Source organism: Lithobates pipiens, unplaced genomic scaffold, assembly GCF_037356315.1.
Source record: "Lithobates pipiens isolate NorthernLeopardFrog02 unplaced genomic scaffold, aLitPip1_a1.2 Scaffold_13, whole genome shotgun sequence".
In the NCBI taxonomy this organism is placed as follows: domain Eukaryota; kingdom Metazoa; phylum Chordata; class Amphibia; order Anura; family Ranidae; genus Lithobates; species Lithobates pipiens.
In genome coordinates, this window is record NW_027507718.1 from 258,084,881 (window position 1) to 258,098,539 (window position 13,659).

General features: G+C 42.7%; 1 protein-coding gene across 1 annotated transcript in view; it reads left to right on the forward strand.

Annotated features, from left to right (window-relative positions):
• The first annotated feature begins 10,350 nt into the window (after positions 1-10,350).
• GRID2 (glutamate ionotropic receptor delta type subunit 2) overlaps positions 10,351-13,659 on the forward strand; it is a 1,483,303-nt gene continuing 1,479,994 nt past the window's right edge. Inside the window, exon 1 of the mRNA XM_077476559.1 lies at positions 10,351-11,278. Within this exon, the coding sequence (XP_077332685.1) occupies positions 11,179-11,278 (100 nt within the window). The 5' untranslated portion in view covers positions 10,351-11,178. The remainder of the gene's footprint in view (positions 11,279-13,659) is intronic.

Consider the following 13,659-nt stretch of genomic DNA (forward strand, 5'->3'; position numbering starts at 1 on the left):
GTGTCAGTGCTTTCTATCTCAGCGCTGGTGTCAGTGCCCTCTCTCTATCACAGTGCTGGTGTCAGTGCTCTCTCTCTATCTCAGTGCTGGTGTCAGTGCTCTCTTTCACGGTGTTGGTGTGGGTTCAGTGCTCTCTCTCGGTGCTGGTGTTAGTGCTCTCTATCACGGTGCTGGTGTCAGTGCTCTCTATCTCGCTGCTGGTGTCAATGTTCTCTATCACGGTGCTGGTGTCAGTGCTCTCTATCTCGGTGCTTGTGTCAGTGCTCTCTATCTCGGTGCTGGTGTCAGTGCTCTCTATCATGGTGCTGGTGTCAGTGCTCTCTATCACGGTGCTGGTGTCAGTGCTCTCTATCACGGTGCTGGTGTCAGTGCTTTCTATCTCGGCGCTGGTGTCAGTGCTCTCTATCACGGTGCTAGTGTCAGTGCTCTCTATCACAGTGCTGGTGTCAGTGCTCTCTATCACGGTGCTGGTGTCAGTGCCCTCTCTCTATCACAGTGCTGGTGTCAGTGCGCTCTCTCTATCTCGGTGCTGGTTTTAGTGCTCTCTCTCTCTATCTCGGTGCTGGTTTGGTGTCAGTGCTCTCTATCTCGGTTAGGGATGAGCTTCGTGTTCGAGTTGAACGTACGTTCGACTCGAACATTGGCTGTTCGGGCGTTCGGCGAATTCCGAACTTTTGGGCCGTTCGCGTCAAAATTCGAGTGACGCGCGCGCGGACCACAATGAACTGCGGTGGCGCAGTGCATTGCTGCCCCATGATTGGCCAAGCATGCACTGTGACCCCGCATGCTTGGCCAATCGCAGCGCCGGCAGCGAGGAGAGCCATGATTGGCCACAGGCATCCTGCCTGTGGCCAATCATAGCTCAGGCTGTGTAGTGCACGCCCCACACTATATAAGGCCGCCTTTGAGGCGGCTTCGTGTAGTGTGTTACTTAGCATCTGAAGCAGTGGGTGTTCTGTGTACCTTCAACACAGTACACACCAATCGTTTTTGGCTGATTTCCTATCTTGCTGCTGTGTAGTGGTTGTTGTCTGTGCCCTGACTGCAGTATACACCACTATATTCACCTCACCTATATAGCTAGTGATCTAGCTTTAACCACTTAACAACTGCCCATTGCCGATTAACGGCTTCAGGGGGGTTGTTTAACTCTGAGAGGCCGTTAATTAACGGCCTCCCAGAATTCTGCTCTCGCGTGCCCCGAGGTGTGCGCACTCGAGAGCATCCGTGACCGCCAGGTCGCATCACGGATCACGGTAAACGGCCGCTCATAGCGACCGTTTACCACGTGATTGCTCCGTCAAATGACGGAGTGATCACTTGGAAACAAACCGGCGTCATGTTATGACGCCTGTTCCTCCCTCCCCTCTCTGTACCGATCGGTACAGCGGAGGGGAAAGAGATCGGTGTCCGCAGCGATGTGGGCTGCATCTGCAGTGCCCACATCGCTGCTCACCGAATTTAACCCCTCAATTCCCTGCCAATACTCTGCAATACCAGTGCATACTCTGCAGTACCCTGCCATTACTCTGCAGTACCCCGCCATTACTCTGCAGTGCAGTACCCTGCCATTACTCTGCAGTGCAGTACCCTGCCATTACTCTGCAGTACCCCCCATTACTCTGCAGTAACCCCCATTACTCTGCAGTACCCCCCAATACTCTGCAGTACCCGCCATTGCTCTGCAGTACCCCCAATACTCTGCAGTACCCCAATACTCTGCAGTACCCTGCCATTACTCTGCAGTACCCCCCATTACTCTGCAGTAACCCCCATTACTCTGCAGTACCCCCCAATACTATGCAGTACCCGCCATTACTCTGCAGTACCCGCCATTACTCTGCAGTACCCCCAATACTCTGCAGTACCCTGCCATTACTCTGTAGTACCCCCCAATACTCTGCAGTACCCTGCTATTACTCTGTAGTACCCCGCCAATACCCCGCCAATACTCTATAATACCCTGCCATAAATTGCCATACCCAGCCATACTCAGAGATACCCAGCCATACTCGGTGATACCCTGAAATACCCAGCCATAGACGCCCCCCACCCCTCACCGCCCTCCGGTGCTTCTACCAACTCGCCAGTACGATCAAAGCCAGAATCTTTTTTTTATTTTTTATTTCAAGCTTCCCAGCCTAGAGGTGAGATGTGGGGTCATATTGACCCCCCAGATTTCACTGTAAAGAGGACCTGTCACCCCATATTCCTATTACAAGGGATGTTTACATTTCTTGTAATAGGAATAAAAGTGATCAAAAATATATTTTTGGGGGAAAAAATGTCAAACTAACATAAATAAAGTAAAATGAACAATAAAAAAATAAAATAAAAATTAAAGCGCCCATGTCCCCATGTGCTCGCATGTGCCACACATGTGAGGTATCGCCGAGAATGTTAGAGCGAGAGCAATAATTCTAGTCCTAGACCTCCTCTGCAACTCAAAACATGTAACCAGTAAAAAAAAAATTAAAGCGTCGCCTATGGGGATTTTTTAAGTAGCGACGTTTGGCGCCATTCCACGGGCATGTGCAATTTTGAAGAGTGACATGTTTGATATCTATTTACTCAGCATAACTTCATCTTTCACTTTATGCAAACATTGGGCTAACAAGTGGTTAATAATAGAGCTTGCAGTCAGTAGTGTTAGGAGATAGTGCGTGCTGTCTGCGTGCTCTGTACCCAGTACATACCGCTATAATATAGGGCAGGCCCCTACTTTCAAACATCCAACTTACAAACATCTCCTACTTGCAAACGCAAGGAGACAGCAGCAAGTGAGATGAAAAAAGATGGACGACAAAACAAATTATACAGGGGTGATAACCCTTCCCTATGTTTTCCAAAAAGCTTAAAGATAGTTTTTTTGACTGGAGCTACACTTTAAAAATGTACCGGTTGAAAATGACAAACAGATTCAACTTAACACAACAAACCTACACAGTCCCTGTCTTGTTTGCACCGCCTGTATACTGCTGTTCTGAGTATATAGGGCCTGGGGGCCACACGCATTTCCTTTTTTTAATATGGGTACGGGGTTCCCCTTAATATGCGTACAAGACCCAAATAGGCTGGTAATGGGCAGGGAGGGCTACCCATGCCATGTTTCTCAATGATTTTCAACCATATTGCAGGAACCAGATATAACATTAAAACCGCAAGCAGTTTTAAATGGTGTTATTTCCGTTTAATGTCATTTTGTGCAGGGACTGTTCTAAACACGGGAAACACGTGGCACTTCACAGGCATACTACAGACACCCCCCAGGCACCATATTTAAAGGAATATTTCACTTTTTTTTTTTCACTTTAATCGTCATTAAAATCAGTGCTCCCGCCAAAACGGCAGTTTTTAAAACTTTTTTTTGCAGTGACCCATGTCCCCTGAGGCAGGAGGCAGGTCCCCAAACCCTTTTTAGGACACTATCTTGCATATTAGCCGTTAAAATTAGCACTTTCCAATTCGAACGTTCGAGTCCCATAGACTTCAATGGGGTTCTAACGTTCGTACCGAACGCGGGGGTCGTTCGCAAGTTCTGGTGCGAACCGAACCGGGGGGTGTTCGGCTCATCCCTAATCTCGGTGCTGGTGTGGTGTCAGTGCTCTCTATCATGGTGCTGGTGTCAGTGCTCAGTCTCTATTGCGGTGCTGGTTTCAGACAGTGAGGGAGATAGCAGTGCTAGCACCATGGCTGAGGTTCAGCACTGGACTGGCACCTCCGGACCACCGCAGTGGAGCCCTGCATAGGTGGGGGTAAGGGCCGGGCAGAGGGAGGGGCTCAAGAACAGGTTGGCACATTGGGACACTGGCACAGGACTGTGCTGCCCTGACTGTGGCACTGATCATCTCCTGCACCCCCTTCATAGCCTGCCCTGACCTTGCCTCTCCTCCATGGCCTTCATGTGCTCCTGAATTGTCAAAATTTCACAGATAAAAAAAAGAATGCTTGTCGTTGTCGATCCCAGATTCACTTAATACTTTTGTTATGTCAGTGTCCATGTTGTGCACAGTTAGTAATTTGTGGCTGAAAATATGACCTGGAGGTTTTTAAGGTTCGCCTGCCATTAAAGTCAATGGGGTCTGCGTATGCCACGTTCGTGGTTCGCGTTCGCGAAACATCCCGTCGGAAGTTCGTCCATCACTAATGGATAGGTAGAGGACAGGTGAGCCAGGAAGGAGCCACCCCTCCTTAAAGGTACAGGGTCACACCCAGCACATAGAGCTATTGCAGCAAGGGAGTCAGTGCGTTGCCATATCACTGCACTAACATCACTTGTGTTAGTACGGCAATCTGTAAGGTTTTTTGTTGTTCAGTCCCTTGGTTTGAACAAAAAAATATATAGTGTGTACCCAGCTTTAGTTGCAACCTGATGGCAGCCAGGAGATTACGTTAGCAGTTTTCAGAAAATCAACATTGATCTCTGTGTAGAAGCAGTGGTCTGGTTGCAGGGGTCTGACACACCTTTTGTTCAGTCAGAGCTAGAGCCCTTCAATCAGCAGAGAGCATGAGCTTTGCTGATTGCAAAGTTATAGGTCTGACTCAGCAGGGGGAGTATCAGACCTCTTTAGAGAGGCCTCTGCAAGGGCCCTTCCCTGCAACATGCTGACAAGGGGCAGTCTTTAAAGTGGAGGGCCACCCTGAAAACGAAAAAATATTAAAAATTAAAAAAATATATAAAAAAAAAAATGAAAAATTTTTTTTTTTTTACTTACCAGAAATGCCTGTTGCTAGGCACTTTCTCCTAATCTTCCTCTTCCTCCTCCGCGGAGATCTTGTGTCTTCTCCCTTCGTCGCGGCGTCTTCTGGGTAATGAGTCGCGCTGTGTTCTGGGAACTGTGTGTCCCAGAACACAGCGCGTCCCATTCAGAAAGCGCTGCGGGACTCGCGCATGCGCAGTAGCTGCGGGACTCGCGCATGCGCAGTAGGAAACGGGCAGTGAAGCCATCAGGCTCCACTGCCTGTTTCCCTTACAACGAATGGCAGTGCCGGGACCCGAGAGCCGAGGGACGGGCCGACATCGCGGGCGCCCTGGACAGGTGAGTGTGTTTATTAAGTCAGCAGCTGCAGTGTTTGCAGCTGATGACTTTTTTTTTTTTTTTTTTTTTTTAAACGGACCTCCTCTTTAATACTCAGACTGTCTCTGTATTCTTAAGAAAACCAATGGTAAGACTTTGAATACCTTTTGTTTTGATGCAGCTGGAAGGTACTGTATTTAGATAATTTAAACTAATACTTTTTTAATTTTCAAATTTGGCTTTGAGAAAATATTATAGAAAGCATAACTAGGGAAAAAGGTCTCCTTATTTGACCAAAATAACTAACATTTTGTTAGGCCTTCATATTCAACTACCAATGACTTTTAGCCCAGTATACATTTTACAATATAGAGTGATTTTTACGTGAGGAAATCATAGTGTTTAGCGCAGTAGTAATAGGATTTCACATTGACAAGCTTAGATACCTCAAGGCCCCTTGGATAAATTTCATTGAGTAAGCATACCTTTAGATAGTATGTATTCCCAATTCAAAGTCTTCATTTCACTTTCCCACATGGCAGTTACACCAGGCATGGTACATTAGCATTGGTTGCTATAAGCAATACCAATTCAGAATGCATTTAGCCCAGAGCTTGTCTCTTCCTGATCTTATAGACAGTTGGGCTTATTTACTAAAAATGGAGTGCTAAATCTGGTGCAGTGCTGCATAGAAACCTATTAGCTTCCAGGTTTTATTGTCAAAGCTTAACCACATGCCGACCGGGCCACAGCCGAAAGACGGCTGCAGCGCGGTTGGCTTATTCTGGGAGGGTGTCCATGGACGTCCTCACAGAATCGCACTCGCGCGCACCCCCTAGGGCACGCACTCAGCAATATCCACGACCGTCGGGGCCTCCGGACCCGGCGTGTCACAGAACAGGGTAAAGGGCCAATGACAGCGGCTATTTACCACGTGATTGCTCTGTCCAATCACTTGTCAATAAACCGGAGCTTGTCCAGTGTAGCTTCTCCCCTCTCTTTGCATCGATCGGTGCAGTGTGAGAGGAGAGGAGGGAGCCGGGTGCAGCAGTGCTGTGGGCTGTCTCTGGAGTGCCCATATTGCTGACCTGTGCCCATCCATGCTACACCCATGATTCATATGTCCTCATATGTGCCCATCCATGCCTCACCTGTGCCCATGCATGCTACATATGTGCCCATCCATACTCCACCTGTGCCCATGCATGCTACATATGTGGCCATCAATGCTCCACCTGTGCCCATGCATGATATATATGTGCCCATCCATGCTCCATCCATCCCTGGCTCATCCATGCTCCATCCATCCCTGGCTCATCCGTGCGCCATCCATTCATGCTCATTCATTCTCCATCCATCCGTGGTTCATCCATGCTCCAATACAAAAGAGGGGAAGGCGCACTGACCTAGTGCATTACCATAAAAGAGCTTTATTTAAAAACAAATCAAATAGCAAAATGGCTACTCACAAACGAGTATTGATCAAAGGCAAAATCAATACAATTAGATCCATCGCACCGAACATTGGCGAATCCAGATCAGATGTCAGAGGAATTGGTAAATACCTCAACGAAAGCGGCTAACGCATTTCGGGAGTGACCCCCTTTCTTCAGAGCCAAAAGGGGCAATGGACAAGAATAAGAAGAAATGAAATCATTTTTTTATAAACTGAAGCATCTTCTTGAAAATGAAATGACTCAATGGTGGGACATTATTTTGCTACAGAAATATTTAGAAGTAAACAGAATTCCCAGGGGGTTGCGAATTACCAAATTGTGCAACTTCCTTGATAACAATATTGGGGAGGAATGGACAAGGGAGATGCAAATATTCAACAAGTCATAGATGAAATTGATTATTAGACAAAGAGAGAGAAATCTAGAACGGATAAAGTTAGATATTTTGAGTATTCAGGAACAGTTAGGAGGTTTTTCAGATTTAGAAAACTTCAGTGAATGGTATACAAAAATCAATGAACAAACATCTAAATTTGAGGCAGAGTTAATAGTCAGAAAATCTGGGAAGTTTGAGAGAGATAGGCAGGACTACCTGGCAGGTTGTGAGTTTAATTGGAAGAAAGGAAAATTGCAATCTGATGAAGCAGGACAAGGTGATGATCAGAGAAATTATTTGGGAGTTCCACCTGACAGTGTGGAGGTTCTGAAAAGTAGGTACGAGAAGTATAATAAGAGGGGGAGCAACTATAATAATAGTAAGAAAAATAGGTATTGGGTCCAAAACAGGGATGGTAACACTAAGAATAAAACCAAAAATAGGAATAAATATAAAAACAATATAAACAAAAACAATGATAGACCATTGCCCATTTTGGCTCGGAAGAAAAGGGGTCACTCCCTAAACGCGTTATCCGTTTTCGTTGAGGTATTTACCAATTCCTCTGACATCTGATCTGGATTCGCCAATGTTCGGTGCGATGGATCTATTTGTATTGATTTTGCCTTTGATCAATACTCGTTTGTGAGTAGCCATTTTGCTATTTGATTTGTTTTTAAATAAAGCTCTTTTATGGTAATGCACTAGGTCAGTGCACCTTCCCCTCTTTTGTATTGTTTTTTTCTCTAGTATCTGAACACCCAATGTTCTAAAGGAGGGCTGCAAGACCTTTTGACAGCACCTTAAACTGTCTATATCACATTTCAAAGACCAAGACACCAGAGCGCAAGAGAATTTGTTGTTTTTGTTCATCCATGCTCCATCCATCCCTGGCTCATCTATGCTCCATCCATCCCTGGCTCATCCGTGCTCCATCCATCCATGCTCATTCATTCTCCAACCATCCCTGGCTCATCTGTGCTCACCCATGCTCAATTCCTGGCTCATCCATGCTCCATCCATCCCTGGCTCAAATACTAAACTAAAACTAAATTACTAAATACCTTGGAATGTCTACTTTCCAAAACTGAGTAATTTGGGGGTTATTTGTACTTTCCTGGCTTGTTAGTGTCTCAATAAATGAGATAGGCCTTCAGTACATCAGGTGTGATCAATTTTCAGTGATTGGCACCATAGCTTTTAGACTCTATAACTTTCACAGAGACACAATAATATTTGGGTTATTTTTACCAAAGATATGTGGCAGTTTAAATTAATAAAATTTATGACGAAAAAATACTAATTTGCTAAAGTTTATAACCAAAACAAAGAAAAATCCATTTTTTTTTTTTTTTTTTTTTACAAATTTTTCGTTCTCTTTTCATTTATAGCGCAAAAAATAAAAAAAACAGTGGCGATCAAATACCACCAACAGAAAGCTCTATTTGTGTGAAAAAAAAGTACAAAACAATCATATGGGTAGCATGCTGCCTGACTGAGTAATTGTCATTCAAAATGTGAGAGCACTGAAAGCTGAAAATTGGTCTGGTTAGAAAGGGGGTTTAAGTACCCAGTGGTCAAGTGGTTAATTGAACACGCTGCAGTTCGAATCTGATTGGCTATCAGACACGGCTGCACCCGATTCTGAGTGTTCTAGTTTTAGTAAATCTCCTGCTGTCTGTCAACAGTAAATTTTGTGGACTCTCAATTCTCTGAACTCTTGCTGCTCGTCTATCAAACTTATTGATTAAATTGAACCTGTAGGGAAATAAATGCATTGGCTGTCATAGCTAATGTGTTTTCATAGGTGCAAGCTCTGGATCTTTATCCTTTCTTTATCATATAGCCAAATACACAGCTGATATAAGCATGCAGTCAGTGAAGTCTGAAATCTAAACCAGCACACTTGTTTTAGGTCAATAACCACATTTTGCCAATCGAATATTGACTGTGAAGCATGGACGAGGATGACGGTCCTCATTCTCACCAATATGTCTCCAGTAGAAGTTCTTATAATCTGATCCTCACTGGCTCACTATAATAAGGCCCTCTGTGGTTAGTGGCTCAAAACTACAGCGAGGAGAATGTGTTCTGAGCTGGCAAGCATAAGTGATATAAGAGCAGTGGGTCACAGTTCAGGTACTCCTTAGCACCTAGTAGATTTTGTGAATGCCATGACCCTGGTTTCTATGTCACTAGGTCACAGAAAGCTTCTGACATCCCTATAAACTTAATCTCATTATTTTTTTTCCCAGGTCATTCAACTGTGGCTGGGGAAGTGTTATGTCCTACCCTTGAAAATATGATTATACAGAACAGCTAATTTAATACACCGGAGCACATGATACTCTGACAGTCTGGCCTCAATAATGACATAGATCTTATAATAAAAAGGAACCCCAAGTGAGTTCCTAAATAGATATTGAGTCAAGTGCCAGGAGATTAGTTAGTGCCCCAGAAAAAGTATTCTAATGTAAGTACAAGACAAGTGAACAAAAGTTTGAAATAATGATTTTATCAAAGCATTATTAAATCGCAAAAGGAATAAAATAGACAAGGAGGATTGCTTTTCATACATCTATATTTTTAAATGACATTTTATTTCCAGACCCTTAAACTGAAAAAAATGATGGCCATAATACAAATACAGCATCTTGCATTGTAGGCATGTTTGTGTTAGGGTTTTTTTTTTTTTTTTTTGGAACAAATTTTCATTTAATTTGTCAGTTGGGGAATTCTGCCTAGTAATTGTGAGCAAAATCAAAGACAATTCTTTTGTTAAGATGCTGGATAGCAGTCAGGTCATGACCATTGTTGTAGACAAAAGATCAGAATATCTTTAACTGCTGCTTCTAGGCATATTTAGCTCTACTTCAGCTACATCTGAAAATCTGATCTGGCTGAAATTAACCCTGCTGTGGGTCTGAGCAGCAAAAAGAGAATAAAAATAAAAATCTGTTTAGTCAGCAATTAGAGCTATATATTGCAAAGCGATCAGTTTTAAAACGCTTGCTAATGTCACTATTCATTAAAAAACATAGCAGGCAGATGGACAAGTCAAGCTGCCTTCTTTCCTAGATTAAGTAAAATCAGCACGATTTGTGTACTGCTGTATAATATTCTAGGGCATCAAGCAATTAAATTGATTGTCCCAGTGGGGTGGAGAGAAATTAATTTGCATTTTCTATGACCTGTGTCCATGTCCGAAATGTTACATGGCAAGGGAACAGCGTGTCATTGGTGCATTATGCATTTCTGTGTCATATATATATATATATATATATATATATATATATATATATATATATATATATATATATATATATATATACTGTATATATGTATAATATTTCAATCAGGCTTTAAGCATAACATCTTCCCTCTTCTGGTTTCAAAGGCCAAGTGAGAAGTTGGGAGCTGTGTCTTATTTCCCCTTGTATTGCAGATAGGGACAAGAGGGAGGAGCTAGATGCCTCTACAGCTCTCAGTTTCTGCCTCTCTCCCTGGCTTTGATGGTACTCTTATCTCCTCTCTGTATTTCCCTGCTTCTCCTAGGTGATTCATTTCTAGGCAACGTGCTGGCTGCCTGTCTGCTGCTGCTGCTGCTGAAGCTGAGAACTGGGAGCATTCTGTTATCCAGCACTGCTCCCCACTAGACATCCTGCTCACACCGAAGCATCTAAACTGCACTCTCAACCTGTTTGAGGATAAGCCTTCAATTCATTTGGATGGTATTAGGATTCCCTCGTTATCCAAGCATCTATCCAAGTGGAAGCTGAAAATACATGCAGCAGCTCTTTACTTTTACAGCTGGATGCTGCTGTTGTATTCCCATGCACATTTGTCACACACTGCTCAATAGAAGAAGATGCAAGAATCAAAGCCTGTATATAGCCAGTTCTTGTGCGTGTGTATGCTATTTACTCTCCCGTTAATCTAAAAGGGTTTTCTGTGAGCTAGATCTGCACTAGGATCCTGAAGGATTACTGTCATTTTCTGCAGTTTGCCTGCTCTAGTATATGCGGCTCTATGGAGAATTTTCTGTGGTGCATGTAAAATCATTCTCATGCTCAGCTTTGGATGCCCAGTGGATATTTAATTCACATTCTAAGAATCAAATATTGTGTGTTGGTTTTGCATCAAGGAAAAAAATCTTACTGATAGACTTTTCCCTGCTTGATCCATTCTGGTTTATCTCCCCCGATGCCTCCATCTTTTACCCCATAAAAATACAGGGATTAAACTCTTCTGAGATCTGCCTAACTCTCAACGCTGTTCCCAGACTTCTCATGAAGATCTGATTTGTGGTCAGCAGTCATTGAAGAAGATGGACATTTTGCATGCAGTGATCTATCTGTCCGTCTTCTGGACTGTATCTTGGGACAGGACAAGAGCAGACTCTAGATCAGATTCAATCATCCACATTGGTAAGATATTCTACATCATTTATATTCTCCAGTCGTGTTTCCTTGCAGTAACTCTGAGCATGATGTGTGATATGATATTTATTTTAATGTTATGCTAGTATTGCTGTATGGTTGTGTTATATTCCCATTCATATAGCCTTCTATTGAATCTACCATACTTGGTGTCAATACTACAACAGCATGAAAATGTCTATATGAGACAGTGCTAACAGCAATGAAAGAATCTGGAAATCATACAGGTGTTTCAGCAATGCCAAGATATAGGTTTTGTTAAGAGCCATGCAGTATATCTATTGGTCCTATACTGTTATGCTATAACTATGAGGATGTGTGTTTTATTATGCACTGTGTGCATGCTGTCTTATTTTACTCTACAGGCTGTCAGACTGTATTTGAAGAGTTGTTTTTGTGACAGGTGTGACTGAATGAAATGTGCTAGGGGAATCTGCTGCCTCTCACATCATTCCATGCAGCCTGGAGACCCACTGTTCTGGGAAGCACGGAGGCTGAGGAATTCTTACAAAAGGCTGCATTCATGTGCCTGGGCTGCAGTGATCAGCCTTTGTGGGACACAAATGCTTGCAGACAGAAAGAGAGAGCAGAAAAAAAATTCTGAAGCAGTAGATGTGTGCGGATTTCCTCTTAGAGGAACCGGTGAGTGGCCAAAAGCTTGTGGGCCCCACCTATTGGCAGCAAGGATGCAATGAAGGGAGTTTTTCTGGGAACATTCTTGTCTGGTTGCAAGTATTAAGGCACATATTCCTCACTTTTTCTTATCCCTCGCTTCACACCTCCTTAATTTTACTGCATGCATAACATTGCCTGTGCATCCATGCTATTTCCATAAGGAGGTTGTTATTATGTAAGCAGAATGTGTAACAGCAGAGACTTAAAGGCATTGTGAAGGATAAACTACACTGATTCCTGTATATCAGCAAGGCTGGCAGTTGATCTACAGTCTGAACACGCAGGGCCCCTTAGGAAGGGAGTGGGCAGGAGATCACTAATGCAAATACATAAGAATTCTCCTCCTCCATCCCTTTTAGTATTGGATCACGATCATTTTTTGGGTGCTTTACCAAGCACTAATTCAGATAAAGATTCCTTTTTTTGAGGTATCATACAGCAGAAAAGTGTGAATCAAAGAAAATATTGTATTTAGAGTACACAACTAACAAAACGAAAATGTTAAATATAGAATACTATTACTCAGTACTATCACCATTATTACTAATCAATGTTATTCATTTTATCTAACCATAAGGGTTTTTTTTATAAAGTAATTTGTGATGTACATGAGTTATAAATAACAAAAAAGGTATAAGATCAAGGCTCACCTAATTATACATATTAAGATAAGAGACACTGTATGCTACTTTGGCCACTGCAACCTGTAACTAGTGTGAGCGTATGTACAAGCCAGGGTCTATTTCTGCAGGTGTATGGAAAGGTCAGTGTTGAGGAATTTATAGCCTAGATACAGTTGTAAAAGAATTCACTAATCGTCATTCAGTGTTAAGAAATCAGGTTTTAGGGGGAAAAACATCCTAGGATGAATGGTATCATGCAAATAATGAATTTGTGTAGCCAATAGACTTGTATTGGGCATGTATTTCCCACAAGCAAATAAAAGAGAGAGGGTTCAGAACAATAAGTCAATTATAGTGACTCTACTATGTATAATATGTTTAACTTGGGGTGAGGGGGTGGGGTAACCTTTATACTAAACCCAAGGTCCATGAGTTCTTGGTGCTTTGGTGACACAAGTGCCATGGGAATAGTTAATGTATCCTTGTGTTATCATAATCTTCCTTCTTGATCTGACTCCTTAATTCTTTATGCATGACTCTTCATAGCTTGCAGTACCATCCCTCTATCAGCTAACACAGTAACCCACTTTTATAATATTTGCTACATGTGACCACACATGATTTTTTTCTAGTGTGAAACAATGAAGCTGCTTCTCAGACAATTAATTTAACGTGCATCACAATTAGTGCATTTGACAAGGGGATTAGCTCTTTTATAGAAGACTTTATGTTGCCATGAAAGTGGTGAATTGGTAATTGTTACACGTAGCGTGTAATCATTTATAATGAGAGTGCTGTCACTGGATAACTGCAGAAATAGTGCATTGCAAGTAGTTTATAACTACAAAAGCAGATAAATAAAAATAGCTGCATTTTCTATCACAGCTCATATATCTGGCTAAAAGTAGACAACTTCACCAATTTTATTTCTCGTTAGTGTAGTCTGTATACAGAAATCACTTTTGTGTCACTGATCCTTATTAAAGTCATGTTGTATAAAAGAGGATATGGATTTACTGGGTAAGACAGTACAAAGTCGTTTTACCAAAGTCAGGGCTGCGATTGATGATT